A 27,905-nucleotide genomic window follows, 5' to 3' on the forward strand; every position below is an offset into this window, starting at 1 on the left:
GGGGCCGCCGTGGGGAACGGGCACCGATGAGGAGTCTGTGCCTGCACAGCGCCCGGGCCCCTCCGGCGGGCACTCCCGGGCCCGTCTCGGCTCCGGGGGCTCGGCACTCCCCCCGGCGTGCACAGCCCGCCCCTCAAGCCAGCCCCCTTCCCCCGGGGCGACCCCGCGCGCAGGCGGGGCGGGGCGGCGGCGCATGCGCGGCGCGGGCGCCCTCTCACCCCGCTGAGCTATGCCAAGTATGTGCGCGGCGGAGCCGAGGCCGGGAGCGCGCGGCGGCGGCGCCATGGGGCGGTCGGGGCCGGGGCTGCCGGCGGGGCGGCCGCGGCGCTCGGGGGCTGCGCGCTCCCGCGGGCCGGGGGGCAGCGCCCGCTGAGCGCGGCGCGGAGGCAGCGCCAGGCATGGCCGAACCGCTCCGCAGGACGCTCTCCAAGCTGCGGGGCAGAAGGTCCCAGCGAGGCGCGGCGGCGGGCGCCGGGCACCGCCACGGCGGGGTCTGCGCCCCGCAGGGTAAGTGCTCGGCCGCGAGGCTCCGGCTGCCTGCCCGCGGCCGCTCCTGCTCCTCCACCTGCCGGCCGGCGCCGGGCGGGGGCTCCCGCGGCACCGGGATGCTCCGTGCCCGCTCTCCGGGGCCGGCGGGAGCTTAGGTCGCGGATGGCTCCTCGGCCGCGGCTGCGTGCCATCGCTACCTGCGCTGCTTCTGGGAGCGGGAATTCCGTGAAAGCGAGAGCTCCTGGCGCTCCGACCAGCGCTGGGTGCGCGTCCCTGCTCCTTGTCTTGGCTCCCACATCTGCTTGTCACTCCTCGGCTGCTGTTTGCCCGCTGGGCTCGGTTGGTTTGTTCGCTTTTTAAAGATGCACTCGGAATCTTACAGATCAATTTTCAGTTTTGTCGGTGTTCCACTTGAATATATAGTAGTTGTATCTTATACTTTTGGTAGGAAACTTAGCGAAAGAGAACGTGTTTAAATATCTGCCAGAAGAACTGAGAGTTGTTTGATCCATATATGGAGAGGCTGGATAAAGCTGTTCCCTGCTTCCATGCAATCTGCAAAGCAAGGCATGGGATCGTGGTGAAGTATTTTCTGTGCCCACGGAGTTGGCATAAGGTCAGCTTTGACTGCAGTAAAGTTGAAACATTGTAGCTTTGATTTCTGAGCATACACGTGTTGGTACTATTATAGCTTAACTTGAAGTACTGATTTATTTAATTTTTCTGTCAATGGAGTGAAAGGTGAAGGAAATAGCTGACTTTTTTTTTTTTTCTTGAACACCATATTGAAGCCTTTTGAAAAGGAACTGTTGTCATGTTTGGTATTTGTGTGGAGACACGGTCTTAACTATAGTAAATGTAATATTAAATAAGTAAAGGAAAATGCTAATAGTAGGTAGCATTCTTCTGAATGAAGCATTACTCTAGAACAAAAGGTATGTTCCTGACCTGTATGTCTCTCAGAGCTTTGTATTTATTTAAAATTGACTCACTCCTGTAACAGCTAACAACATTGAAAACTAGCTCTGTGATATTGAACCACTGGTTGTGCAGATACTTGCATGTGAACCAGTTTGTTACTAAAATAAACACAGGCATAAGGGCTTTCAGGATCAGGGCCAAGTTCGAATAAAGGCAAAGCAGTGCTTGCAAATACTGCTAGCAATTGCAGAAACTGCAGCTGGGAGATGTAAGTGTATAATGTGGATAAGTTTCAGTGGGCATTTCCAATTGATGACCTCTGGCAGCATGTGGCTGATGAGTTGGGATCGTCCTGAGTCCTGTGGAAGGTGGAGTGTCCCTGTGGGCAGCCTTGGCGGAGGAGGCTGGAGGCTCTGCATTGATGGCTCTGCACTAAGCTTTTGCAGATGGCTCGTTATGGAGATACCTGGGTGGATGTTGAAAACAAAGTTTTCTGCTGCTCGGGCTGAAGGGCAGCCTGAGGCTCACACCAGATGTGTCCCTGGGTGTGTGTTTAGGCACACTGTGCTGCTCAGGAGCTGTTGTTTTGGGAATTGCAGCCTGCCCTAAGCAGTGCGGAAGGACCCGTGTTTGTGCAGCAGAGCAGGAAGTAGCAGATATTTTTGTTTGTGGAAATACAGCTCTCGGATGCTCCATCTATTTATGTCGCCAGAGCAGGGACCAGCCTTGGAATGAAGCAAGGACTTTGGGATATTTGTCACTGGCAGGAAAATGCCTTCCTGAGAAGTCCCTGACCCAAAGAGACTTCTTGGAAACGTAGGCATAGTCCTGTGCCTGTTGCAGATTAGTTTCCTATCCTTTTGGTTAGTTCTTACGTGAAATTGTAGTGTGACAGTGTGTAAGGAGGAACCATTACAACAGCATGCTTCCATTTCCAGGCTGTGGGTGGGGGAAGGAGCATGATTGCTGCCAAATCACTGAAACTTTGACAAGACATCTGCATGCACATTTCCCTCAGATTCTGCTATCTGACTGACTTAGGCCCCAAGTGTAGCAAAGCACTTCAGTGGAGGAGTGCAAAGGCTTCAGAAGGAGCATGATTAATTTTGTTAATTCTTTGAAACAAGTTAGTTCTTCTCATCACAAACAGTGATAACACTGCAGTTGAGCTGAACAAGCAAACTATATGCTTTTGAAAAATCACCAAATGATGAATCTTTCATCAAATAAAATGGTGGTGTTTCAGATCTTATCAAGGATCTCTTCTATCATTAAAGTACAAACCTAAAAAGAGGGTCAAAGGGAAGGTGTTCAAATGAGTCTTTTTCATGTCTCCCTTTCTACAGCAAACTTGGCTGGATTTACTGAGCTGCTCCATGAGTCCTCCAGAAAGGTGCCCATATTTTAACATCCATTATTGGTGTGAAAATAATTCTTTGCTAAGAATAATGTTCAAGCAGTAATGAATAGCTGCTTCCATCTCTAATATCCAGTTGCAGAATGCTTCACGTGAAAAGAGGTTGTCTGTTTATGTGAACCCAGTTACCCCCATTCAGCCTCAATGGCTGAGTGAGCCCAGTGTGGGTTGTCCTGGTGTGCAGAGCAGCATGAGGGTTACCTGACCTGCTCCCTGATTTTAATTTGGATGTGTTTGCAGCTTTTCTTCCAGTCCTAGTGCAGGGGTCGCAGCTCCCCAATGTGCTGCAGCCAGGGGGGTATGGCACTGCTGCTGAGTGGAGCTTGGCTGTGCTCTGACAGGGGGCTCAAGTGTGAGCAGCACTTTTCATGGACAATTAAATGTTTGTTGCTTCAATGAAACTCTCAAGTTTTGGGAACAGTCAGTGGAATTTGTTTACTTCTTGCGTGAAATTTTTGTTGTTTAAAAACTTCTCTACATTTCTTCTTTCTCCTTCCTTATTTTCATGATGATGTGTTTTGTTTTATTCCCCCCAAATCAGGGGATGCTTCTGTCTTAATTGTTGGATAAAGCTGGTAAGGACAGGAGGCTGGAGGTTCTGGTGTAGGACATATCATCACCTTTATACAGAAATCTAGAAATTAATCTATGTGGGGATTTTGTAGCCATTTAAGCAGTACATTGGGACTGTTTCTTCATTGGCATAAGTAAACTGGAGAAGTACTGTGTAGTAACTTTTCAGACCGATTGCACCTGAACTTGGCAGAAAAAAGCAGCCATTTCTGTGGAAGTATGCATGACCTTTCAGCAGAGCTATCTCACTGCCATTTATCTAAATTATGTGGTGTTAAAAATACAGCCAAACATGCCTAGCTTTTTATTAGCTGTGTGCATATTCTGCTTTGATGGACTGAAATCTAATTTTGTGCTCATATCACCTTATCTTTTGTCCTTTTGGATGAGGTCTGATGCAAGTGTTATACGACAGCAAATGTGTTCATCTGTCAAAAGCCAAACGATATTCTAAACATTTGTGTTTCCCTCTCCTTTTGCCTTCAGATTTCATAGAAAATGTTTACATAGCTTCGAGAAGCAGGAAGGAGCCCGAGTGCCCCCAGGCCGGCGAGGTGCCCGAGCACAGGCCGCAGGTGAACAGCATCACCGTTTCCAAGAAACGCAGCTGGCTGCAGCAGAGCACCCACCGGCGGCCCCCTCCTCCCCTGGAAGAAGAAGATGCCTGTCAGGAAGTGCCCGGGGCCGTTGTCCCGGTGCCCAGGTCTCCCGTGCCGCTGCCGGAGCCCGCCGTGCCCTGGGCTCCGTGCAGGCCGGCACGGAGCTGCGCCCCGCCGGGCCCGGCCGCGCTGGGCAGCGCCGCCCCCGACTGCGGCGAGGACGGCGACGCGGATGATGAAGGAGAAATATGGTACAACCCCATCCCTGAAGACGATGAGCCCGACTTGCCCGGGGTGCACCCTTCTGCTGTGAATAGCCTTGTTGCTGGGGGCTCCCCATCGGTTCGGTACAAAGCCCACGCCGGGGGTGACTGTGGGGCGGCCGTGAGTCCCCATGAGGGAGCCGCACGCCCCGCGGAGGGCGCGGGGGGCGGCCGGGCGGCACAGCCCGCTGAGGGCGGCCCGGCGGATGGCGCCCAGCCCGGGGAACACCCGCAGCAGCCCCTGCCGAGGTTTGCCTGCAAGGCTCCCGCTGTGCCAGCAGCAGAGGACAATCCTGCCTTCAAGTGTCCTTCCACAGGTAAGACTGACCAGGAACATAGGTGTTCCTTGGTTATGTCTGTTTTCTCTTTCTCCGCCTCTTACGTTATCAAGTAAACTTTTGGTGGAAGTGCATGTCGAGTGCATTGAAAGTGACTGAGGTTGTGAGGCTGATGCCTGCTAAGTGCAGAAGTGCACAGTTGTTTCCCAGTCAGTTTGTTCATGGCATCTCCAGGTGTGCTTGGCCTGGGTTCTCTCTGGCCCCCACCTCACTGAAGACAAAGGTTTTACAAAATGAGCCTGGTAATGTGAGGACACACTGGGTTTCCTTTGTCAGCTGGTGTCTAGCCCTGGCCTTGGATTCCTGCCTCAAAGCTACTTAATGTCTGCAGAAGTTTCTTTAACTTGCTGTCTGGGACTTTTTAATAAAGACCTTTTGGTAGACCATGTAAATGCTATTCATCACGTCCCTTTCTGTAATTACTGTCTTGTTGACTGTCTCAGGCTAATCTAATAGACTGCAGAAGAGTGGTTTTCACTTTCAGAAGGCAGTCTCTTTGTTCCTTGTTATCTTTGGCTGAGTGTTTGATAGTCTCGTTTCCATAATTCCATTAGTGTGTGAATTCAGCATCATATTAAGGATTTTTCCCAGTCTGTTAAAGAACCCCAAACAAATATAAAACCACACCAAACAAAAGTAAGTAGAAAAAACTCTCCCAACCTTTTCCAAAAAGGTATTACTTTTAATTACTTATGTGCCTCATATTATCTCAACCTTAACTCTAGTGTCCTATTCAAAGTTAGAAACAGCATAAAGTTCAGGAGACAGGGAATGCCAGGTTTCTTTCTTTGGAGAAAGGTTACACTTTACACTGACATTTAAGAGCCTGTATTTCTGCCTGGTTCATCAGAAAGGACCTGAAACATTGGTGTGGGAGCCCAGGTGTGCATTGCCTTCTGGAGGAACTTCTTTTTGGGTTGTCCCCATCCTGGCAGTCTCTGGCCCCACGTCCCTTTGTAGTGGGAGCTGCTGTGCCTGGATTCCTGGTGTAGAGATATTCCTTCTGGGAACAGGGTTTGTTTTCAAAGCACCAGAGCAACTGCTGTTAACAGAAGAAGAAAAAACTCTTGGTCTTCTGGGGCTCACATTTTGTTCTTTTCATGGAAATGCTGCAGATACAGGCATATTTTTAGTTGCAAAGTGTGTTAAAGTTTTTGGGCATTTATGACAAATAGCTCACTTTATAGCTGTTTTAAATACCTAGACCAGTTTTATTTGCTTGCAAGACAGATGAGATAATATGTTCTTTGGTAGATTTTTGTCGTTGTTGGGGCTCTAGATGCTTTGCAGAGGTCACTAAGTGTGGTTATTTAGGAAAGCTGTGTGTGTCCTGCAAACTGCTTGACCTCCACTTAGTTGGTTAATCTCTCCATACGTGGGTGACTGTTTCTTTTTTAAAAGAAGTTAGTCCCTTCCTGTAAGAAGAAAAATGTCAAACTTGTTTTCATAATGCATTTATTTCTGAAAGCAAAGTTGTTGATTTAAATGTTTCCTGAACCTGGGAGGAAGTTACGAATTTCACCTGATTGTTTGTTATGCATTTAGTTAATTAAGGTACTTCAAATGCAGCTCTCCTTCTCCATGTGTTGGGTGGTGATCACATTGAATAGATTAATTGATGATGAAGTGGATCCCTGCTGCTTGGTAATTGGCTTTATTATGGAGAAGTGGCTTAGTTCTTTTTAATCCAGTTAAAGTATCTACAGTTATTTTCAGTCAAATTTAAAATGACAGCTCATCCATATAAAATTACTACATGAAAGGCACCATGGCCAATTTCACTTTATTTGTGATAGGACCTTGTTTGAATTATAGAGCTGGTATGAAATGGATGTCTCTGTTTGCAGAGAGCTGGTACATTAAGCAGTAACTCCTGTCAAATAAGAAATTAAAGCTTTGGGGAAAAGTCTGCCTACCTTTCTTATTGATGTCATATATAATATGTCAATACAGGTTAGCATTGGAGCCTAAATGTTAGATTTCTGGAAGCACAGACAGAAAAAAGTGGGGCAGTAGAAAATCCAAGAAAATAAATATATTTGTTTATTTTGTCATTTGATATTTTGCTCTTTGGACAATGGAAACAATTTTACCTTTAAAATTTTTGCCTTACTTGGATTTCCAACTTTGTAGAGTGAAAATAGTAATGCCTTTTTTTTTTTTTTTCTTTTTGCTTGCTTTTTTTGAGTCTTTATTAGACAGGAGATTTCTTTATGAAAAGAATAAATGATAGAATTCTGTTATTGTGGGTCTTTCTAAACAGAGCACCAAATAGGTATTTCCTGTAACTGGAAATACTATTTCCAGTACAATGGATCATAGTTGTAGAGGTGCTAATTTGTCCCATAGTCTTAATTTACATTGCTAGCTCCTGGTATTAATCTGGTTACTTTCTACAGTAAATGCCATTTATGTTAATAGGATTTGTCAGGTAATTCCTTAGTGAATAATTCTAGCCTTGTTGGCTTTAAAAAAGAAACTGACTAGAAATAAGGCACTCTTATAGCAGAGCTTGGGAAAAAAAATGCATTTTCTTTATAACATGCATTCAAAAGATAGGAGTAAGAAGGTAACTTGGTTCCAAGTTAATAATGTAGAAACAGCCCAGCTTAGGGTCTTAGGTCTGTGGGAGAAGAATTTAAGTGGAAAGAACCCTGGAGGCTGTTTTTAATTATGTGTCTTTTTGCACAGACAAAATGGTTATGATTGAAAAATAGAATTTTTTTTTGTTACAAATGCAAGATGAGATTTTTTTTCACTGTAAAATGTTGAAGTAATTTTTTTTTATAACTCTTTAGGACTGAGCTCTTAACTGTGTGTTTTTATTGCTGTATCATCTGCAAATTATTGAAGAAAAGCATCCCTTTGTAATGTTGACTCCTGAGAGAGATTTACACCACAGAGCTCTGAATAGTGCCTTCTGTTTCTTACAATATTTACAATATTTTTGCGTTTGGGGAGGATAACTGTTGGTGTTAGTGCCTACCTAAGGAGTGGAATCATCTCATGTATCTGAGAGACATCCTGGTAGGATTGGTGCAGTGAAGGCTGCCAGGAACTAGATTGTGCTTTTGCTACTAAAATTGTACTTGAGTTAGTTGTCTGGGTGGAAAATCCTGGTAAGAGTCACTGTAAACAATTTCTTTCCAATGTTATGGCAAGTGAAGATGGATCCCATATTCCCACTTAACCCTGATATGTGCCAACTGGAACTTGGCTTAATTCCTGTTAAAACTACAGGGCTCTTTCTCCACTTAGGCTGTGACCATTATCCTGGTTTCCAAATACATCTTTTGGGGCCAGTGTATGCAAATATTTTGCATGCTTACATGTTGCAGGCAAGCTTCCAGCAATATACATAGAGTGTACTGGGCAGCAAATGCTTTCTACACCTTTCCTTCCACATGTTACAATTACTATTTTTGAAATTTAATGCTTATTTCCCAGATGGAAGATGCTTTGTGGTTTACCTGTTTTTCAAGTGCAAGGAGCTTTGGTTTCACAAGACAGAAGTGCATTAATGTGAAATAGTTGCACAATGTGTGAGATACCAGAATGGTTAGGGATTTGGCAGAAAGGTCCCTCTGCTCCCTCTTTTTCCTGCAGAGGTGAAGCCAGTTTTTAGGTGGGTTTTTGGGGAGTTTGTGCACATGCTTTTGGAGGTCAGAGGCTCGTTCATGCATTTGTCTTGGCTTCATGGGGTGACAATGCCATAAAGACCTGCTGGTGAGAGAAACAACAGGATGTAACACTGTGGAGTGGGAGCAGTTCTGTCAAAGTAGTTATTGCCTTTTTCGGTTTCTCATTTGTCCTGAGTAACTGTTAATATCCTCTGATGGGTAAATAGGGGCAGAGCTGCTTTTCATGCCATGAGAGACCCAGTGAGGAGAGGAAATGTTCATGAGAGCAGCCTGAGCAGGCAGTGCCTGGCATCACTGCCATGCTCCAGCCTTGGAGTGCCTTGGTGCAGCTCAAGGTCTGAGCAGAGCCGCCTGTGGTTCCTGTGCAGGGTCACTGATGTTTCAAACATCTGCAGCAAACTCATGCTGCTTTGGAGATACTGAACTCTTTAAATCTGGTCAGTAAAGTGCTGTTACATGTGCTTGCTCCTGTCTGCAGTGAGATACCCCATGGTGGATGCTCTGAGGATCACCACCAGGATGAGGAGCAGGCACTGGTCACCCCCTTCACCTCTCATGCCTGAGCCTTGGAGGGGCTGTGCTGTAACCACCTCCCATTTCAATTTTAAGCAATGTATTTTCTGTCTTTTGCTCCTATAAAAGTGATCCCTGAGTTGATGAGTTCATCACAACTTTATTAGTATCAGTGTGTATAGTAATCAAAGAAAACAAACTATCTTTACAAAATTCTGAGATTTTTTTTTTTACCATTTTAATAATTTCTCCATTCCTTGACTCTGAAGCAGTATGTGAGATAGGGACTGCATTGGTCAAAGTAGTCATTTATATAGAGGTTAAAAAGACTTTTCTTTACATGTTAAATGCAGAGATTCTTCTATTCAGTTAGATAAGTAATTAGGATTTACATAGAAATAATTGTTTTTTACACAGTTTTTAAAGTGCTTTTTAGTTTTTTAATTTTCTTTTGCCCAGTTGCTGATGTAGATAGAGGTGATGCTTACCTTACATCTTAATTGAAGTTGCTTCAATTTGATATATCATGAGTTGTTCTCTCAATGCCATTTACAGTTCTGCTCTGAAGTTTTATATCAGGACAGGTCTAGAACTGTGCCTGCACCTGAGAAACTTAACAGCCTTTGACATCAGTAGAGCTGGTGTGCAGTGTGTCAGCTGAGGATCCACTTCAGTATCTCTTGTGGATTCTGCCACAGAAAAACATCCCTCTTTCACCTATTGTTTGCTACAAGAATGGTTTTGAGATATTTGGGCTCTTCTATTTTGATTTGCTGCTTTTTCACTTTTAATGCATTAACTCAGCATTTCCATTAGGTGTGAGAGTGGCTGTTTGATACTTCAATAGCTTGGTGTAGTAAGCAACTGATAGCTTTCTGACCAACTTATTCACCTCAACTTGTTCCCCAAAAATAAGTTGCAGTTTTTCTGAGTAACTTTAAAAGAACTCAGAAACCCTATCTTAAGCAATGGGGAATGTGGCATATATGACAGGGTAGTCAAATGTGCCTGTAAAACAGCATGTTTTGCTGGCAATGGATGTGACAGTGATAAATGTGCCCAGACACATATAAAGTCCATTAAACAGGGACAGACTAGCATGTTTACTGTGCTAAATCACTGCCCATGTCTGGCAGGGCCTGTGTTGGAGATGCTTGAGTCTGAGCCCTCTCTTCCCTTGGGGCAGTGAGGGGACACTGGTGACTGTCCTGTGGACACCTGGATGGATGGGCGGGCAGAGGGGCCTGGTTTGTGAGGCACTGTGGGCTCTTCGTGTTTCTGTGGCCATGGAAAGGCTCTTTGCTTTCACAGAGCCACAGTGCTGAGCAAAGTAAAGGGTGGCTTTCTGCTCAAGCTGAACCCACAGCTGATGTTACACACTGTTATTTAGGGTGTCTGTTTGTTTTGACTTGGATTGCATTGTCCTGCAAAAGCTTTTTTTTTTTTTCTGTATTCATACTGCTAAAGTGTCAGAAGACACAAGGCAAATATATTAAAGCCAGTATAATAGAACAGCCCAGGCTGGAGAGGGATCAGATGATCATCTGGCTCACCCTTCAGAGGAACAAGGAGCCTAAGTGAGACCACCTACCCCACCCTGTGCAGCTGCAGCTTGAAATCCTACAGGAGTGAAGACTCTACCGCGTCCCTGGGTGTTTCCAGGGGTTGAGTGTTCTCACTGTAAAATATAAACATTACATACACATGGTCAGCTGTGTATATAAAACTGACCATCCCTGTGCTGTCCTGGTGCAACAGGTGCCTCTTATGTTTTGTCTTCTGTCACCCCTCTGTAAGGATATTTTTAATGTCTGCTGTTTGCAGCACAATCTTGTAACTTGGATGAGAAAAGAGGTGCAACTCAGTTTTGCTGTCATCCTTGTGAGAAAGCTGGGTAGGCTGGGCAGTGAAGTGTTACTGGATTGTGCTACAACTCCTCCTGCAGCTTGTTCAGAGCTGTCATGTACACTCTTTTAAAATTGCGTGCATACCTCAGCACATTGCTGGCTTTAGTGGAACAACATGTGGCTCAGTGCTGATGGGAATACCATCCTGCATAATGCTCCACTGTTGAGTTTCCTCCAGCCGCATATTTCACTTTAACTGTTTGCTGCTGAACGCAGCATAAGTTGGACACAGAAAAGTCATAGTGTTAGAGTGACTCTTTGGTTTTAATGAGTTGGGGTGGGGGAAGTTTAATTTGCTGGCTTGCTTTTGCAAGCCTGTGCCAGAGAGTTTTGACAGAAAGGGGAGATTAATGTTAGAGGCTGCAGTGTGGCAGTGATTGCTATAGAGCGCTCCACGCCAGCCCACCAGTGGGACCGTGCGGTGATTTGCAGTACAAGGGAAGGCTTTGTCTGCCTTTATCAAACACCACATTTCTAACTAGCTGCTTGCCAGAAAAGCACAGCAGGCGTGCTAGAAATAGCCCTGCCCCTACAAGGGAACTGCTTCCATGAGATGCAGGATTAAATGAATTTTCTTCTGTTCCTCTGGAAAACAGATTCTATGCATTATTCTTCGTAACTGAAACTTCCTTTTCTAAAGGTACTCTTTTAAGCCACCGTCTGCAAAACTTACTTAATCCAAACTTCTATTGAGACTAGAGCTAGCCTTTGTAGGATTTTTCTTGGAAGGGGGCGAGGGAACCAAAACCACAGCAGATGACTTTGGTCAAAGACCAGATTGCTTGATTTAGCTGTTAAGGCTTGGTGAAGTATAAAAAGTACATTACAGTCCAGTGGTGAAAATTAATTTGAATGCACAAAGCACTTGTAAGAATCACTTGCTGTGGACTTGAAGTGGTTAGTTTAGAATTAAAGTAGTAAGTCCTTGGCAAATCAGAAGGAGAAACTCCTTTAAAGTATGGTTTACTAAGCGTATTGTGAAAACAACCCTTCTTTCTGTCTTTTTATATGCTGTAAGCAATCTCCTTTTCTGTGGCTAGCAAAGGGGAATGATGGATGGATAAAGGTGTTTGAGTCTCTGTGAGCTGCCTGGACTAATTGCTTCACACAGAGTTGGTGTGTTTAGGGGCTCTGTAGAACCCCAGCCTGCACAGGCGAGGCTGCCCAGTCCTCTTGGGAGCTGCTAACATTTGAAAATGGTGATGGGATGGCTGTTGCTAGCAAGAGGCACTCTTTTTTTCTTAAGGGGAGGAAAAGTGACTCTAAGTGAAAGTAATAATGTAATTTTATTAATATCTATCATTTTTCCCTCAGCTTCCCTTCTGCATTGTTTCTTAACTAAGGTAAATTGATCAATTTTCCTACAGTTATTGCTGCCTCATGCTGGTAAAAGTGAGAATGACTTAAGCAAAACTTGGTATTTGCATTTTCTTGGGTATTAGAGCATGAGGTGAGCCACAGGTTCCTGTCTGTGTGCAATACTGGCTTATATCTAATTGTGTTCCTTAATTAACTATTCTTTGCTGCTAAATTGAGGAAGTGTTGTTGGTTTGGATTTTTTTCTTTTGCTCTTTTTAGCATCAGTGCTTGCTGTTACATATTTTTTTTCCTTTTTGGTACCTTGAAAGGGGGGTGATTTCCTGTGAGGATGTCACTTGGGAGCTGTCTAACTTTAAAAACTCTTGTGGGGTGGTAGTGCCAGGAAACATGGAAGGTTGCTGGCAAGCAGTGAAATGAGGCAGTGCAGGATGCAGCTTTTGGAAGGAATAAATCTTACATCATGCTGTAGAAAGGAGAGGCTGAGAAGAATGAAAGAAAAGGTGTGAGACTGCCTGCATCTACACAGGAGAGATTTAGGGCTCTTTGAGGTAATAGAAGGACACAAAGAGCCACATTCTTTCCTAGAGACAAGTGTCCTTCCTCTAGACATTAGAGTGGCAGTGCTGATGTGTTGGCTGTGTAGCTAACTGCTCTGCAGACAAGGGTGCCTTTGCCATATTTCCAGGATTTTTTCAGTCTGGTTTCCTTGCACTTATGCCCCAGGAATGTGGCTGTGTGTGCTTGTCTGGGGGATGCAGCACAAGTGGCTCGAGCTGAATGCAGCGGGTGCAATTGCTCATTTGTTTATATGAAGTTTCTGGCCCTTTCATCTCCATAAAGCAGAACAAATCTGGCTTTTGACAGTGAATTGCCAAGTTTAGCTGAACGAGTCAGCAGAGCGCAGCTTTCTGAACACTTGTGAACATCTGAGTGAATGAGTGAAGGGTGTCTGAAGGAATTGTACTTACCAGGTTATGACAAATCATACATGTTCTCCCCAAGTTGAAGTTTTATTTTTTCATTGCTGAGAATTGCAGTTTGAAAATGATTATTCCTTTTCTTTCCTTCTAAAGGGTTTGGAGCTGCTCTTGCACGCAAACCTGATATACCCTCCACAGAGGTTTCTCCTCCAAGTCCCAGTCCCCTGAAAAAAAGCGGATCAATCAACTGGCCTTTCCCTGATAGAATTAAATCTCCCAGGACTGTGAGAAAGCTTTCCATGAAAATGAAAAAGCTGCCAGAGCTGAGCAGGAAGCTGAGTGTGAAGGGAAGTTCAAGCCATAGTAGTTCAGATAATCATCCCTCCCTGCTGAAAAGTAGCTGCCGGGATACAAGCCATACAGTGTCTTTGCCTTCTTCTGGAAACTCCACCACAGCTGCCAGCAGGAATGTCATAAGCCGTTACCATCTTGACAGCAGTGTGTCCTCACAACACACCTACAAAAAGAAGAGCTTGAGGAGCTCCAAATCCTTCAACAAAGGTGGTTACCTCAGTGATGGTGACTCTCCTGAACTTATAACAAAATCAGGTAAACACAGACATGACACCAAGTGTGGGAAAGGAAAGGAGAGCCTTCCAAGTAACAGTGGTAAACCTGAAATAGATATCGATGCCTTCAGACACTACAACTTTTCTGATCAACCCAAGTGCTCTCAGTACATCTCTGGACTCATGAGCATTCACTTTTATGGTGCTGAAGACTTAAAGCCACCACGAATAGACTCAAAAGATGTCTTTTGTGCAATACAGGTTGACTCAGTAAACAAAGCAAGGACTGCCCTGCTCACATGTAGGACAACATTTCTTGACATGGACCACACATTCAACATAGAAATCGAAAATGCTCAGCACTTAAAGCTGGTGGTGTTCAGCTGGGAACCCACCCCACGGAAAAACAGAGTGTGTTGTCATGGAACTGTGGCTCTTCCCACTCTCTTTCGGGTCACCAAAACACATCAGCTGGCTGTCAAGCTGGAGCCCAGGGGGCTTATTTATGTCAAGCTGTCACTCATGGAGCAGTGGGAAAACTCTCTTGATGGCCTTGACACAGACCGTGAGCCTGTGATGTTTGGGGTGGATGCTCGGAAAGTTGTAGAGAAGGAAAATGCAGGCTTGATGGTGCCACTTTTGTTGCAGAAATGCATTCTGGAGATTGAAAAGAGAGGCTGTCAGGTACTGTGCATATTTTTTAATCTCTTTTGTCAATATTTCTGTGTAGAGATAGCTGTTGTTGCTGTGTAAATAGCGAGTGGAAATGGGGGTAATTAAAAACGTCTTTACAAGTCAATTTTTTTTCCTTTGCTCTTGTGTGTATTGAACACTGGCTATTGTAATGTTGGAAGAATAACAGGACTGTGTGCAGTCAGCACTTCCAGCTTGGCCTTTGTAGAGGAGAAGTACACTTGCTCACAGGAACTGCTCCCAGCAGAGCTTTAGGAGTGGGGTTCGTGAAACAAATCTGCAGCCCCCAGTGTGTAGAGTCACCCTTGGAAAGCAGAGATCAGCTGAGAACTTGAGATTGTCTGACCCCTGAGACATGGGTCAGTCTGTAGGGACACACATCTAAATGCCAAAATGATATGGTGGAGTGTTTGCTCAGACCCAAAGCTGAGACACTCTGTGCAGGGACGCAGTGAGCCAATCTTTTGGTGCAGTCTGAAGCCAGTGTGCCTGAGACCCATCTCTGTCACCACTTTGTACACAGCATTAGGGTGAGTCCCTGAGGGGCTGAATTAGTTCTTTCCTCACACCACTGCTCCTTGTCTTTCTACAGGTTGTCCTCAAAATTGGGAGTGCTGCAAAGCAAAAGTGCCCAGTGGTTTTTTTTTTCATCCCATTATTGGTTGATGTAATCTAATGAATAAAAATATGCGTGAGAAATGAGGTATGGAAAAACATCACTGGTTATGGGTGCTAGACAAGAGGTCTGTTAAGAAGGACTATGCACAGTCTTAAGCTCAGATGTTCCCCGTGGCAATTAGTTTGAAGCTGGTGGGAGGACTCTTGCCTGGTGTTCCACAGCGTACGTGAGCCCTCCTTGTCTTTTGCACCTGTTCTCACTCAGGTGAAACTGAGAAGTAGTCACACCTACCAGTGTTACTATTTTAAATTGCTGACAGGTTGGATGTGCTTGCAGGTGTGATGAGATTAGCTCTGCTGTTTATAACCCAGGTCATGAACTATAGAGGGAAATGGAACTTCCGCGTGGCTCTTTTGCTGAAAGTCATCATTGGTATTAGCTGTGTGATTTTTCTTGTGGGTACTTCTCCTAACATGCAATTACTGGAAAAGAGAAGTTTTATTCTTTCTAGTATATGTGTCCTATGGTTTCAGCACTTTATTATGGGTTTATTAGCACCTAGTCATGCAAATGATATTGGGTAATCAAGGCAACACTGGTAATGAAGCAATTGGGATTTGAGTTATCTGAATGTACTTGATGCTTTTCGCACCGCAACAAGCATGAAATCTATTTTTGTATTTGCACAGAGAGAACCAAACCTGCAAAATATACTGTTAACTTCTTCTTTTAACCACATGCTTGTGTGACTTTTTGACTTTCCTATAGACTAGAAATACTGTCATGGTGCATAATCTCCACCTGAATTTCAGATGTGGCATTAGGAAACGTTAAAGTTTTAAAAGAAATTTTCTTAGGCATATACTAGGTCATATTTGGTCTTGAGAATGGGGGATACAAATTCCATTGGGTAACTTTCCAATTATTATATGATCAGAAAAATGCTTTTGCTTTCATACCTTCATTCTCATGGTTTTAAAACAGTACAGGTGGGGTTCTTTTGTTTGGCTTGGTTTTGGATAATTTTTTGTATTGAGTCCATGGTAGTTTTGAATTAATCTTTTACTGCTCAATACACCTGCCCATAATACTAATTAAAATAAAATTAATATTTCTAAGAATTAGTTTTGTAAGATCATAGTAGTACTTTACATAAATGGTGCTGATGAAAATAATGATAAAATGGAAAATTTCAATACATGAAAGTGCATGATTTAAATGGCCATTTAGTTGAGGAGTGGTGCAGGTTTCACTCCTGTCACCTTAAGTATGCTAAATAATAGCTGTTTTGCAGAAAAAATTTAATATAATTTGAAACACATGGAAGTCAGCATCTTATCAACTTTTAAAACAACAACTTATAGGTGTAATAATGGAGTAGTCATAATTTTCTTGAAATTGGTTAAGGGTATAAAACAAAATTTTTTATTTTTTACTATATAATATAATACTGTAGGAAAATGCTTTCACTTATTTTGGGTTTGTGTTGGTATATTAATTGATTTGTAACTTTGCCCATTTTTAGTATGGAGTCAGTTGTGTGACTTTTTCTTCTGCTGATGATTAATGACTGTATTTGTACTGCAATTTTGCTTACATAAAGCTCTAAACACTTCTCACTTCTTTCTGCTGATGTTTGAATTCTATTTTGTATAATCAAACAATTATGCCAGGAAAAATAATGATCTGCATAAGTAGGGTGAGAAGCAAATATATACTTAATCTGTATTTCTTTCCTGATTCTGCATAAAAGCAAAACATTAAGCCATTCCAATTTAGGACTCACGTTACATCAAAAAAACACTGCTCAGCACGTGGACTGTTGAGAACACAGGAGCATCCTTCTCTGAGTGCTCTCAGCTCCTGTGTCCTGGGAGGTGTCTGGTCCTGTGTGGGGTGATGGCCCAGCCTAACTGTGCAAGCCCAGCTGCATTCCCAAACAGCTGCTGCTGCTGGGCTCTCTGATGGCACAGCACAGGGTGCAGTCACCAGCTGCTGCTGCTGGGCTCCCTGATGGCACAGCACAGGGTGCAGTCACCAGCTGCTGCTGCTGGGCTCTCTGATGGCACAGCACACAGGGCATCACCAGCTGCTGCTGCTGGGCTCCCTGATGGCACAGCACACAGGGCATCACCAGCTGCTGCTGCTGGGCTCTCTGATGGCCCAGCACAGGGTGCAGTCACCACTGCTGCTGCTGGGCTCTCTGATGGCACAGCACATAGGGCATCACCAGCTGCTGCTGCTGGGCTCCCTGATGGCACAGCACACAGGGCATCACCAGCTGCTGCTGCTGGGCTCCCTGATGGCCCAGCACAGGGTGCAGTCACCACTGCTGCTGCTGGGCTCTCTGATGGCCCAGCACAGGGTGCAGTCACCACTGCTGCTGCTGGGCTCTCTGGTGGCACAGCACAGGGTGCAGTCACCAGCTGCTGCTGCTCTCAGGCTCTCTGGTGGCCCAGCACACAGTGCTGCTGCTGCTGGGCTCTCTGGTGGCCCAGCACAGGGTGCAGTGACTGGTCCCCAGGCAGGCAGGGCTGACATGGCTGTGCTTTGTGCTTGCAGGTGGTGGGGCTGTACCGGCTCTGTGGCTCGGCAGCGGTGAAGAAGGAGCTTCGAGAAGCGTTTGAGAGGGACAGCAAGGCTGTTACTCTCTGTGAGAGCCAGTACCCAGATATTAATGTCATAACAGGTAACACATTGACTTGCTTTTCTTCCAACAGAGTTGTGCCATGTTCCTCACGTACCTTTAAAAGGGGGAAATTGTGCTTTGAACTCTTTTTCTGTTGTCATTTTAACAAGCTTTTAACTTCTGCTGAAAGCTGGGTGGGAATGAGTGCGGTTACTTTGGGGATGTGTAAGTATGGATGAAGTAGCAGTGATTTTTAGGGAGGGGAAGACATGGAAAGACCTGTTTTCAGTAGCTGTTCCACCAGGTACAGAGGGCAGTGGGAGTCTGAAAGGAGCTGGGGTCCTGGAGCTGGTTAAACCTCTGCCATTGGTTTGTATTGGAGAAGATCTGGAGAAGCTTGGTTGTGATCAGGCCTCTCTGCTCTGCTGTGGATCCTCACCACGTGACCCAGGGCTGCCTTGGACCAGCTGTTCTCCCCTTTATGTTGGAGACTGCAGGAGATACGGAAGCAGATTTCCCATTGTATTGTGCAGGCTAGTTAGAACTGCAGGAAAGTGCCTTCATTTGATCACTGCTTTTTTAAAACCTTGCTGGGCTTTCTCCTGCTCCCTGGAGTGGCCCTTCACTTGGTGTCACTCAGCAAGCTCCAGGCAGAGGTAAGGCTGCTCTTGGGCAGCCTGTCTGCATCAGCTCCTTACATGGCTCTCTTCACAGGAGTTGCACTGCAGAACTGAAGTCAGTTGTTGAGGTTTTTCTGGTTTGCTAAAAACTGGAACAGTTTTATAACTATTGATATTTGATGTAAGCTAAAGTTGATCTAATTTCAGGCATCACTGAGTAAGCCAGTTGCTCTGAGAAATTAGTCAGAAGCATTCACTGCCTGTATATCAAGGGATGGAAATTGTAACAGTAGTTGGGGTGTAAATTTTCTGTGCCAAAACCCTTTCATGTAATAGCCAACATCCAGCTGTATAGAAGAGTTATACCCTGTTTGGAGGTTTATTTCATTTCAATGTACTGGGAATTAATTTTATTAATTACATTTTATAATGATACAACATATCAGAAGATGCTACCCGATGACATTTACTGAGTTCCATAAACCTCTTGGTTCAGGGTGTGCAGCCAGTCAGCTTGCCTTACTTGCCTTGGCTGATTTTGCTGTGTGTTCAGTGTTGTTCATAAGTACCAGCATTGTCAGCATCAGAAACTTGTATTTATAGAATCATAGAATTGTTAAGTTGAAAAGACCTTTAAGATCATCAAGTCCAGCCTTTAACCCACCAGTTTCACTCTGATGTTATACAGTTTTTATAAATGGGGTGTCCAGTAAAGGTAAAAAGTATAAATGATCTTTTAAACTGGGTCATTTTCTTCTCTTTACAAATAAATTAATGAGAAAAAATGGTGAGAACTTCTAATATCAGATTGTTCCATGAAATCATTTTGCATCCAGAGTTTGCATTGCAAGAGTGAAAAGACCACAGCTTTGTTTTCTGCCTTACAGAAAGTCTATTGGGTGTCCTTTAGTTTGCCTTCTCTTGCAAGAGCTAGCTTACATGCTGCTTTCCTTACAAGGGAAAAGAGTTGTAAGGAATTACACTGAAAAGCAGCTTCTTTGCCCTGGTAGCCCTGCAGCTGTGCTGTGCAGGTGCCTGCAGTGCCTGTGTCAGCGTTGTGCTGCAGGGACTGACTGTGGGGGCTCTGTGGGCTGGGGAGCAGGGAGGGAAGGGCTCTTGGCATCTGTACCTTCCACTGGCCAAATGCAGCCACTCCAGTTATGGGAAGCTGCCTGCTGTGGATTGACAGGGGAAACTGCAGTTTTGTGGACAGCTGAGTTAGCCACTGTGCCTAGTGCCAGGAATAAGAGAGCCCACAAAACTCACTGCATGTGCTTAGGGAGTTGGGTTGAGAGGGAATGTTTCCCCTGATTACTTAATGCTGAGGCTGATGCACATGATTCATACTTCTATCAGCCAAAACATGTGTTCCACAGAATATGAATCCTCAGCATAAATCTTGGCTGATTTGCAGAGAAGTGCTGCCTTATGTCCTTTTTGAAATTTGAGTAGCGCTCCTTTCCAAAAAGATGAATAATATTTTTTTTGACAGCTCTCCAAAGACTAAAGAACATCAATTATTAAATCTTGAGTGAGAAATACTCTTGGGATTGGCACAAGCTGACACACAATGAAGTGGGCTCATGGACCAAACTGAGGCGTGCAGGCAGTTCATGGAACTGACCTGTAGCCATGTTGCATCGTGTCTCTTGGCATCCACGTGAATTCATATCTCTGCATAAAGCTTGCAATGCTCTTAACAGTTCAGTGGGTCAGAAAAATGAGGAATTAATGAAGTGGATGGCAATTTCTGCTCTCTGTCTAAATTTGTTGTGTGTGGTTGTGTCAAGAGGAATGTGCTAGTGGGCTGGCAGCGGCAGGAAGCGTAGATTGATGGAAAAAAAATAACAGCAGCCTCTTAGAGGGCTAATTTAGCTGAGTGAATGGCAAAAGGATTTAGAAAGGTCAGGGGGCATTCATGGCCCTCAAACCATCCTGTTATCTGGAGTTGGACAGGAGAAAGTCCTTTGGCAGGTGGCAGTCCTATGATTGTGGATGCTATTGCAGGAATTCCTGCTAAATAATTATTAATAGACAGTTGTGTTTAGTATAAGCTAATTTGATTAGAACATATAATTTCCTACTGTAAGCTGGTTTTGATTTCAGCCTCTGCCTCCAAAAAAAGCACAACTGAAACAGAGATCTTGATAGAAGTCAGCATCTCTTGCTAATATTTTGCTTATGAAAAAAGGAAAATATCCCAGATCATGTTGTACAGCATCAGCATCTGCCACATTTGTTTCATAAATATTTTAACCAGCTAATCCACATAGGGAACCTCAGCCTCTAAATTCAGGGAAGAAAAAATATTTGGTGGGAAGGGAGGAATATGAGTAAGTTACTAAACCAAAACTAGCCACTTTAGTGGAGAAGTACCAAAAGTGCATATTCTTTTTAAAGCAAACAAAAAAATCCCACCAAAACACCAGGGGAAATATTTTTTCAGGAAAAATTGGTTGTTGTCATATTTTGTGTTCCTGAGGGGATGTTCCCATTTTGAGCACAGAGTGAGCTCCTGGAGGCCTTGTGGTGTCTGCAGAGCTGCTTTTGCCTGGCTGCCCACGGCTGTGCTGCAGCAGGAGGTGATTGGGCAGCTCAGGTTCAGGGCACTGCTGCAAGGGCAGGATTCTTTTTTAAATAAAAATATTTATATAGGTAGAAGACAACTCTTGCATGCGTTCTGCACGTGAAGGACAAAATGTTAACTTCTGTTCCCTGTACTTTGTTAGAAACTGCCTTGTAACAAAGCCCACCCTGTACAGTTCATTTTACAGCTCCGTTACACAGGCTTGAGTTGATGAAAACTGTTGCTTTGTTAAATGGCACAGTGTGATGGTAATTGCTGTGATGTGAGATTTTACAAGGTTGTGAGGAGGGCCTGCTAAAAAAATCTGCCTTTCAAACTTTACCTGTTTGGAGGACAGGCTGCTTTGTTAACTGCAGTACCTACTTTTGAACAGCTTCTTTTAGTCCAGCATTTCTTCCTAACAAAGTACTTAAATGCAGTTGTGATCTAGCTAAAATTAGTAGATATTTATGGCACAGAAAGCAAATTTTTAAGGAAAATGAAAACTGCTGGGAAGCAGACTTGTTTCCTTCAATTTTTTGTTGGTTGTATTGGATATTGGTCCTCGATAGCAGCCTGCAATGCCCTTTCCAGAGACTGCTGTTAGAAGCCTTAATATTTTGGGTTATTTTATCACTGAAACCCCTCTCAAAATGAAGGATCAGCCAGGTTCCAAAGCCAGCTTACAAGAATGCAAACCTCAATTCCTCTTTGGAAAGAACAGGTGTTAATGAGGTGCTTGCCTGGTTGTTGCAGTCGCTGAAACAGCCGCTGTCCCAGCACACCCAGCTGCAGAAACACTGCAGTATTTCTGTGCCCCAGGGAGGGCTCGGTGCTGGGCACTTGAGGCAGTGCCTCCCGGAGATGTGGATCACATCTGTCACAGCTGGAGGCAGTGGTGTGCTGGGGCAGCAGGGGGCTGGTGGCTCTCTCTCTTGGCTGGGTGAGAAGGCACCATGTGCTTTGCTGTATGTGCCCCTCGCACTGGGATGTTTGCTCATCATTTTATAGCTGAAAATAAACAGAAAAGAAAAACTAACTGATAGGCTTGTATAAAAGCTGGACTTTGATGTTTGTAGGAGCTCCTTTCCTTGAATACTCTGCTGGTGGACTGCTCTGAGTCCTTTCCTTGCCTCCCCTCACCCTGAAGGAGGGAAGCTTGGGAGGGAAGCTTGGGGAGATGCTCACCTGGTGCCCAGTGTCCTCACTGCTGCACATGCAGCAGCCCTGTGCTCCTGCCCCTCTTTGCTGTGCCCTTTTGGTGCTGTCCTCCCATCCCTCACTCCTGAGTGCCAGGTTTGGCACTGACACAGAAGATTTTCTTGTGTAATGAGTGCAGTTGATGTACTTTAATGCTCCCAAAAATTGCTGCAAAGGGAATCTGCAGCTTGTTAAAGGCAGCTGTTGTGTCCCATTAGGTGTCCTAAAGGATTATCTGCGAGAGCTGCCCTCTCCCCTGATAACCAAGCAGCTCTATGAAGCAGTGTTGGATGCAATGGTGAAAAATCCCTTGAAAATGACAGCCAGTGGTTGTGAGAATGACCCAAGTGACTCTGAGCACACAGCAGCCCTTCTGGATTGCCTGCCAGATGTTGAGAAGGTGAGTCGTGTTAGCACATTCAAGTAAATCACAAGCTTCAGAAACTAAAGGAACATTTTCACACTGGATATAAAATGTCTCAGAACTATTTATCAGATCAAGTGGTTCACTTGCATTTGTGATGCTCCACATGTGTGAAATAGTTCCATGCTGCAATGAATTGGAGGGTCTGCATTGCTGGACTTGCTCTAGTTTTCGTTTTAAATTGTTTCTTTAAAACTGAATGAATGGCTGTGATCTCTACTTTTACAAGATCAGATAAATGATAATTCCCATGTGTTGTCCTGCTCCACTTCTGCAGAGCTCTCTGATCTGTGTGTTGGAATTACCTGGGCAAATCCATTCCTGTTTCTTAAGTATGTGCAATAAAGCCTTTGCTTCCCTTGCTGTGCAGAGAGCTGTGCACTGTTACCTGCCAAATTCCTGTGTAGCACCACAAACTACAGCCCCTTCTGGGGGGGGGGAGAGAGGGAGCAAGGGGCCTGCACAGTATCTGGAATTACCTGGAAGCTTGTTCAGATGCTGACATCATCTCGAGGGTTTCTTTATTTTCTAATGTACCTGGATCATCTCTACTGCTTCTGCAGCTTCTCCTCCCTTCCTGATGTATTGTGAGAAAACTCATCCGTGTGAAAATGAGTTTAGATAAGAAACAAACTGAGTCTTACCAGAAATTCTCTCTTAATTGGTCTGCTCTGTCATAGTCAAATACAACTTTTCTAATTCAGCACTTGGATGTTCTGTTGATGAGTGTTGGTGGTAAAACCAGAGCTATCAGCCTTGATCTTTTCCCTCTAGAGCTGTGACCAGCTCCACTGTTGTCTAGTGTTTGGTTTCCTGAGCAGTATTTTGTTTCTTTAGGCTACCCTGAAGATGCTGTTGGATCACCTGAAGCTGGTGGCTTCTTACCACGAAGTGAATAAGATGACGTGCCAGAATTTAGCTGTGTGCTTTGGCCCTGTGTTACTGAGCCAGAGGCAGGAGACCACCAACCATAACAACAGAGTCTTCACAGACTCAGAGGAGCTTGCTACTGCCCTGGACTTCAAAAAGCACATAGAGGTTCTTCACTATTTACTGCAGCTGTGGCCAGGTACTTTCATCTGATCAAGGAAAAAAAATCAAACCATTGCTGTGTGTTTGCACTGTGTGACACTGTACATTAATTCACAGGATGATTGAGCAGTATCAGAATTCTTAAAATGTGAGTTACTGTGGCATCACTGTTAATCAAAAGAAATGATGACAGTTTCTATTTGGGCACTTTGCTAAATGGGAAGTTTGTTGCTTTAATTACTTTCTTACCATATGGCAGTGTTTGAGTATAATGAAAGAAATAGTGAAGAATTTATGTGAGCAAAGACAGTAGAAAACACTAACTCAGTGACATTCAAGTTTCCACATCTATATTAGAGAAGTGTAGGATTTTTTTCCCCTGCTCTTCAGCTTTGACCTGATAGGGTTAATTCATTTCCATTCTTGTAGTTTGGCAGAGTTGAAGATATCCTTAGAGTAAGGGGTCTGCAACTTCTACTTGTTTTTGCAGAGCTTTGAATAAGGAAAAATGTTGCTACTCCATGATGGGTTTGAGGTGACTGAAGGTGCTGCTGCTCACTTGTCAGCTGCAGGTGGGCAGCTCCAAAGCTGCTGATCACCAAAAATGAATAGAAGCTTTCAGTTAGATGAGTGAGTCTATGCAGGAGAGGTGGGGCATGTAGGTGGAGGAAGAGGGAGACCAAGAGCTGTTTGGGCAGCAAGCACTGTGCAGAAACTAATCCTGAAACCCTGGGCATGGGTTATGGCATGGCTGCTGTGGGCTGCAAAACCAAGTGGATGCAGCTCTGCCCATGGGAGTGTGTATTGCCCTAAGAGGGTAGGAGTAGGGTAAGTAGTGGAGTTTTCCTTCACTTAGAAGAAAAAGCTGAGTCCTATCCCTTGGCTTGCAAGAACTGTGCAGGATATTGTGTTAAAAGAGAGGTAAAACACAAATGCAGAGACCTGAGTAGGTGAATACCACACAGTGTGAACAGCACACTTGGATTGAATGGAAGGATCACAGTCTGGTCCCTTATATTTAATCTCCTGGAGTTTGAGACAGCTTGATAACCAACGTGTTGTGCAATCCTTCAATTTCCGTATATTTCCAGGCGAAAACAAATAGGCCTTGTTTGGCCAGCCCGTGTAACACTGGCAAGTTATTGTTAACCCATGGCCCTTTGCTTAATGGAGCACAGTCTAAACAGAAGAGGTTTGTTATAGTAAGGGGGGGGAAAGCAGTGAGAGTTATTGCTTGTTACTGTGCAAGACATAAAGCAAAATCCCCTGGAGAGGCCTTACTGTGGGTCCAGAAGGAGAAGGATTGGGCACATTTCAGGACTGAAGCTTTGTGCTTGCGTGTGGGGAGTCTAACAAGGAGGGGCTCACGTGGTGAGCTGCATGGGTTTGTGTGCACTGCCTTTTCAGTGGTCAATGGGAATAGGAAGTCTGTGCTGCTCATTACAAGAAGCAGTGGTGTGTATAAACCAGAAGTTTTGCAGCTCAGATACTTACTAGGCCCAGGGCAGTGATCAGAGCAGTGCTGTTTGCCTTGGGCAGCAGGTCACAGCAGAGGAGCCTGTCAGGGACTGTGCTGGGCAGTTGTGAGCTCAGGCAACCCTGCCAGCAAACCCGTGTGAGTGTTCCTCTGCTTGTGCTGCCCAGAGAAATTACTGCAGGGGAGCTCCTTCAGTAGCACAGAGCATCAGGGCACAAGAGAAGCACGAGAGCTCAGCTCAATGTGTTGTCAACTTCTCTAGGGGTTTCTCAGAGGTGTTTTTTTGTCGTGTTTTAACCTCTTTTGCTGTGCCTGCTTTCTGTTACTCCTTAGCCTGGGTGAAGTGTGTGAACTGAGCAGTTTGCTTTTCTTTGACCAGAGCTGAATGGTGATTAATTCATAAAATGAATTTAATTGGTGTTCTGGGAGTTTCTACTTTTAGAAAGGCTTCTCTACTGTAATTTGAATCTGGCATGAATCTTCAAATTAGGAAAAAAGTAGTTTTTCCTAATTATTTTATATCAAACAATGGCAAAAAGTGTGCAGTGTGTTGGCTGTAAGATTGCATGTATTTGTGCATGCTTAGTGGGACATCGAGGGATGACAGTGGGCAGCTGCCATGGACTTTTGTCTTGCAGCATGGGTTCCGTTGTGACTGGTTTAACTTCTCTCTTCTAGTTCATCACTCGCCTGCCAAAGAGCCAGCGCATCTGAGTGTGTTTCCTGAGCACTCCTCCTGCCTGAATTACCTGAGGCCCAAGAGGCAGAGACCGCAGGTGCTGAATCTGAGCAGTGCCGACATGTCGGGGGTGCTCAGACCGAGGCCAGCCGGCCTCGACAGCCCGTCCAGCAACCGCTATGCTGGGGACTGGAGCAGCTGTGGGGAGAACTACCTGTTAAGCCCCAGGGACTGCCTGGGGGAGGCAGACTATGATGATGTCCCTTCCGAGGGCACGGAGAGCGGGGAGGACAGCGGCAGGGCCGAGGAGCCGGACGGCCCCGCGGGACGCCCGCAGCCCGGCCCCACAGACCTCCCCTGTGGGAGCTGCCTGGCGGTGCCAGCCATGGACTCTGCAGTGGATCACAGAGCACACCTCAAGGACCTGCAGGAAAGTATTGATACTCTCATAGGAAACCTGGAAAGGGAACTCAATAAAAACAAACTAAATATGAGTTATTAAATCCTGTCCTGCACGACATCTCCTTGTGCCTCCGTGCCCCGTGTTGGGCTTCCCTGGCTGAGTGAGGAGTGATGGTGCCCCTGAGCACCCCGTGGTAAGGCCATGGCCCACCTTGTGTTAGCACATTTGAAGCCATTCCATAATGTTTCTGCCTTTCTCCTGGAAGGTGTTGTCCTGATTTGTGTTGGAGCCAAGCTTAGGCTGTAATGTGATTCCACATAGTGACGTTTCTCCCCAAAAACACTATGCACTTAGGTGGCCTGGGCAGTACCTGGTAGAAGATAAAGCAACATCTCTGCTGGCAGTGGCAGCAGAATTCCTCATTCCTGAACTCCTGGCTCTGGTACAGATGTTCCTCTCAGAAGAGGATGAACGCTGCTTGGCCTGAGTTTTGCAGCAGGGACTTCAGATAGACTTGTTTTACTATATATGCAATGGCTGCTATGAAAAATGCTTTATATAATATTTATATATAAAGTTTTAATTGTACAAATATTAACGTATTACTGTATTAACACTTTTCAGTAATTATTTAAACAAGCAAAAATAAATATTTTTCTAACCTTGTTTGTATATATCTATGTATAAATGTGCATGTGTCTGTAGCCATCTTTGTAAAGGAAAGGTCTCAAAATTATGAAATGTTCCCATTTCCAGGAAGAATGTTCAGTGATGCCAGGACAAGGTTACCCTTTGGGTAATACATTGCATTTGATTTATGCACAGAAACATGGCCAGAGAGAAGGTAGGGTGAATGATTAATGTAAATGACCTTGTGTATTGCAGGAACAGCCGTTTGCAGGTGTTGACTATTAACTTTCACACACACACACATCACCCTTTCTCTGTTTGTTTGGTTTGGTTTTTTTTTTTTTCTTCATTGTTTGTTTCTTCCTCCATGGTTTTTTTCACATATAAAGAAGGTCTGGAAGGTATTTACTTTTCAAAAAATATTTTTTGTTTTTTCTTTATAACATCTTGCTTTGTTTTTTGATGTTTTGGTACGTTTTTCTCTTTCCAGAGTTTCATGTATTCTTCTTGTGGTACTCTTGGCTACTGCTGATAGTTAGATGCATTTGAGCCCTCTCTAAAGGGTTGTGGCTCTGGAGATACAAGATACAAGTTCAGCACCAAGCCAGTTACTTTTTTTTTTTTCTTTTTAAATTACTCTCCCTAAAATGGAAGCCAGAATTGTCACATGAGGTTGAAGGGGTGGAATGATATTACTTCTGGGGAGTTTGGGTGGGATTGCAGTTCACTGTGACCTTATTAAATTCAGCTATCACCATCTGGTCAGAGCCTCTTTTATCTCTAAGTCATTTATGGTGAGCCATTAAACATTTCCTGTTAAGGAAACACATTCTTGATTCAGGTAAAAATAGTCACCAAATTGTATAGAGGTGTTTTGATAGTCCTTCTAACCAAAAGGATGTACAGAGTCATTCCTTGTCCTCTACAGGTCACATACACACCCCCAGGGAAGGGGGGATTTGGGCTGGTGGGGCTGAGAAAGCTTTGGTATTTTCAGAGGTCAGTTGCTGCCAGCTGGCAGGGTAGAAATTAATTCTACATTTTTTTGGTACGATTTTTGACATCCCACCATGGCTTTCCATTCACCCTGTGGGTAAGTGCTTTTCTGCTAACCTGTATTTCCTTATACTCCTTAATTGAAGAGTTATTTATTTACAGTAGCAAGGAATTAAGAATTACTGTGGCAAACTTCACCCCTCTTTTCTAAGGAATTATTTTAGCATGGTTCCAATGGGTTAGTCGATCTCACTAATTTATTTTTATAAGTGTTAAAAGATGCAAAACAATTATTGCAATATAATGATATGAATGAAAATGTAAATTTAACCTGAAGCATTTATCAATAAATTGATGTATTTTTTTAAACTTTTATACCTACAGAATGTGCATACTTTTTAAACTATAAATTTAAATTCTAAATAAAATTTGAATTAAGAACAAAATCTGTCTGTGCCTAGCTTGTG

General features: G+C 44.4%; 1 protein-coding gene across 1 annotated transcript; it reads left to right on the forward strand.

Annotated features, from left to right (window-relative positions):
- The first annotated feature begins 398 nt into the window (after nucleotides 1–398).
- Nucleotides 399–27,884, forward strand: SYDE2 (synapse defective Rho GTPase homolog 2). The gene is made up of 7 exons (XM_063165778.1): nucleotides 399–507; nucleotides 3,887–4,579; nucleotides 13,055–14,154; nucleotides 17,345–17,471; nucleotides 22,016–22,197; nucleotides 23,059–23,290; nucleotides 25,409–27,884. Exons 1-7 carry the CDS (start codon nucleotides 399–401, stop codon nucleotides 25,909–25,911), a joined length of 2,946 nt encoding a protein of 981 aa, XP_063021848.1. The 3' UTR covers nucleotides 25,912–27,884.
- Nucleotides 27,885–27,905: the final 21 nt, after the last annotated feature.

This window comes from Melospiza melodia, chromosome 11 (genome assembly GCF_035770615.1).
Source record: "Melospiza melodia melodia isolate bMelMel2 chromosome 11, bMelMel2.pri, whole genome shotgun sequence".
Classification (NCBI taxonomy): domain Eukaryota; kingdom Metazoa; phylum Chordata; class Aves; order Passeriformes; family Passerellidae; genus Melospiza; species Melospiza melodia.

Bases quoted from the DNA above. Each gene is read 5' to 3' on its own strand.
- SYDE2 (XM_063165778.1), top strand. From the start codon at position 399: ATGGCCGAACCGCTCCGCAGGACGCTCTCCAAGCTGCGGGGCAGAAGG. The intron at 17,472-22,015 runs GTAACACATTGA...GTGTCCCATTAG, and splicing joins AGATATTAATGTCATAACAG to GTGTCCTAAAGGATTATCTG. The intron at 22,198-23,058 runs GTGAGTCGTGTT...TTGTTTCTTTAG, and splicing joins GCCTGCCAGATGTTGAGAAG to GCTACCCTGAAGATGCTGTT.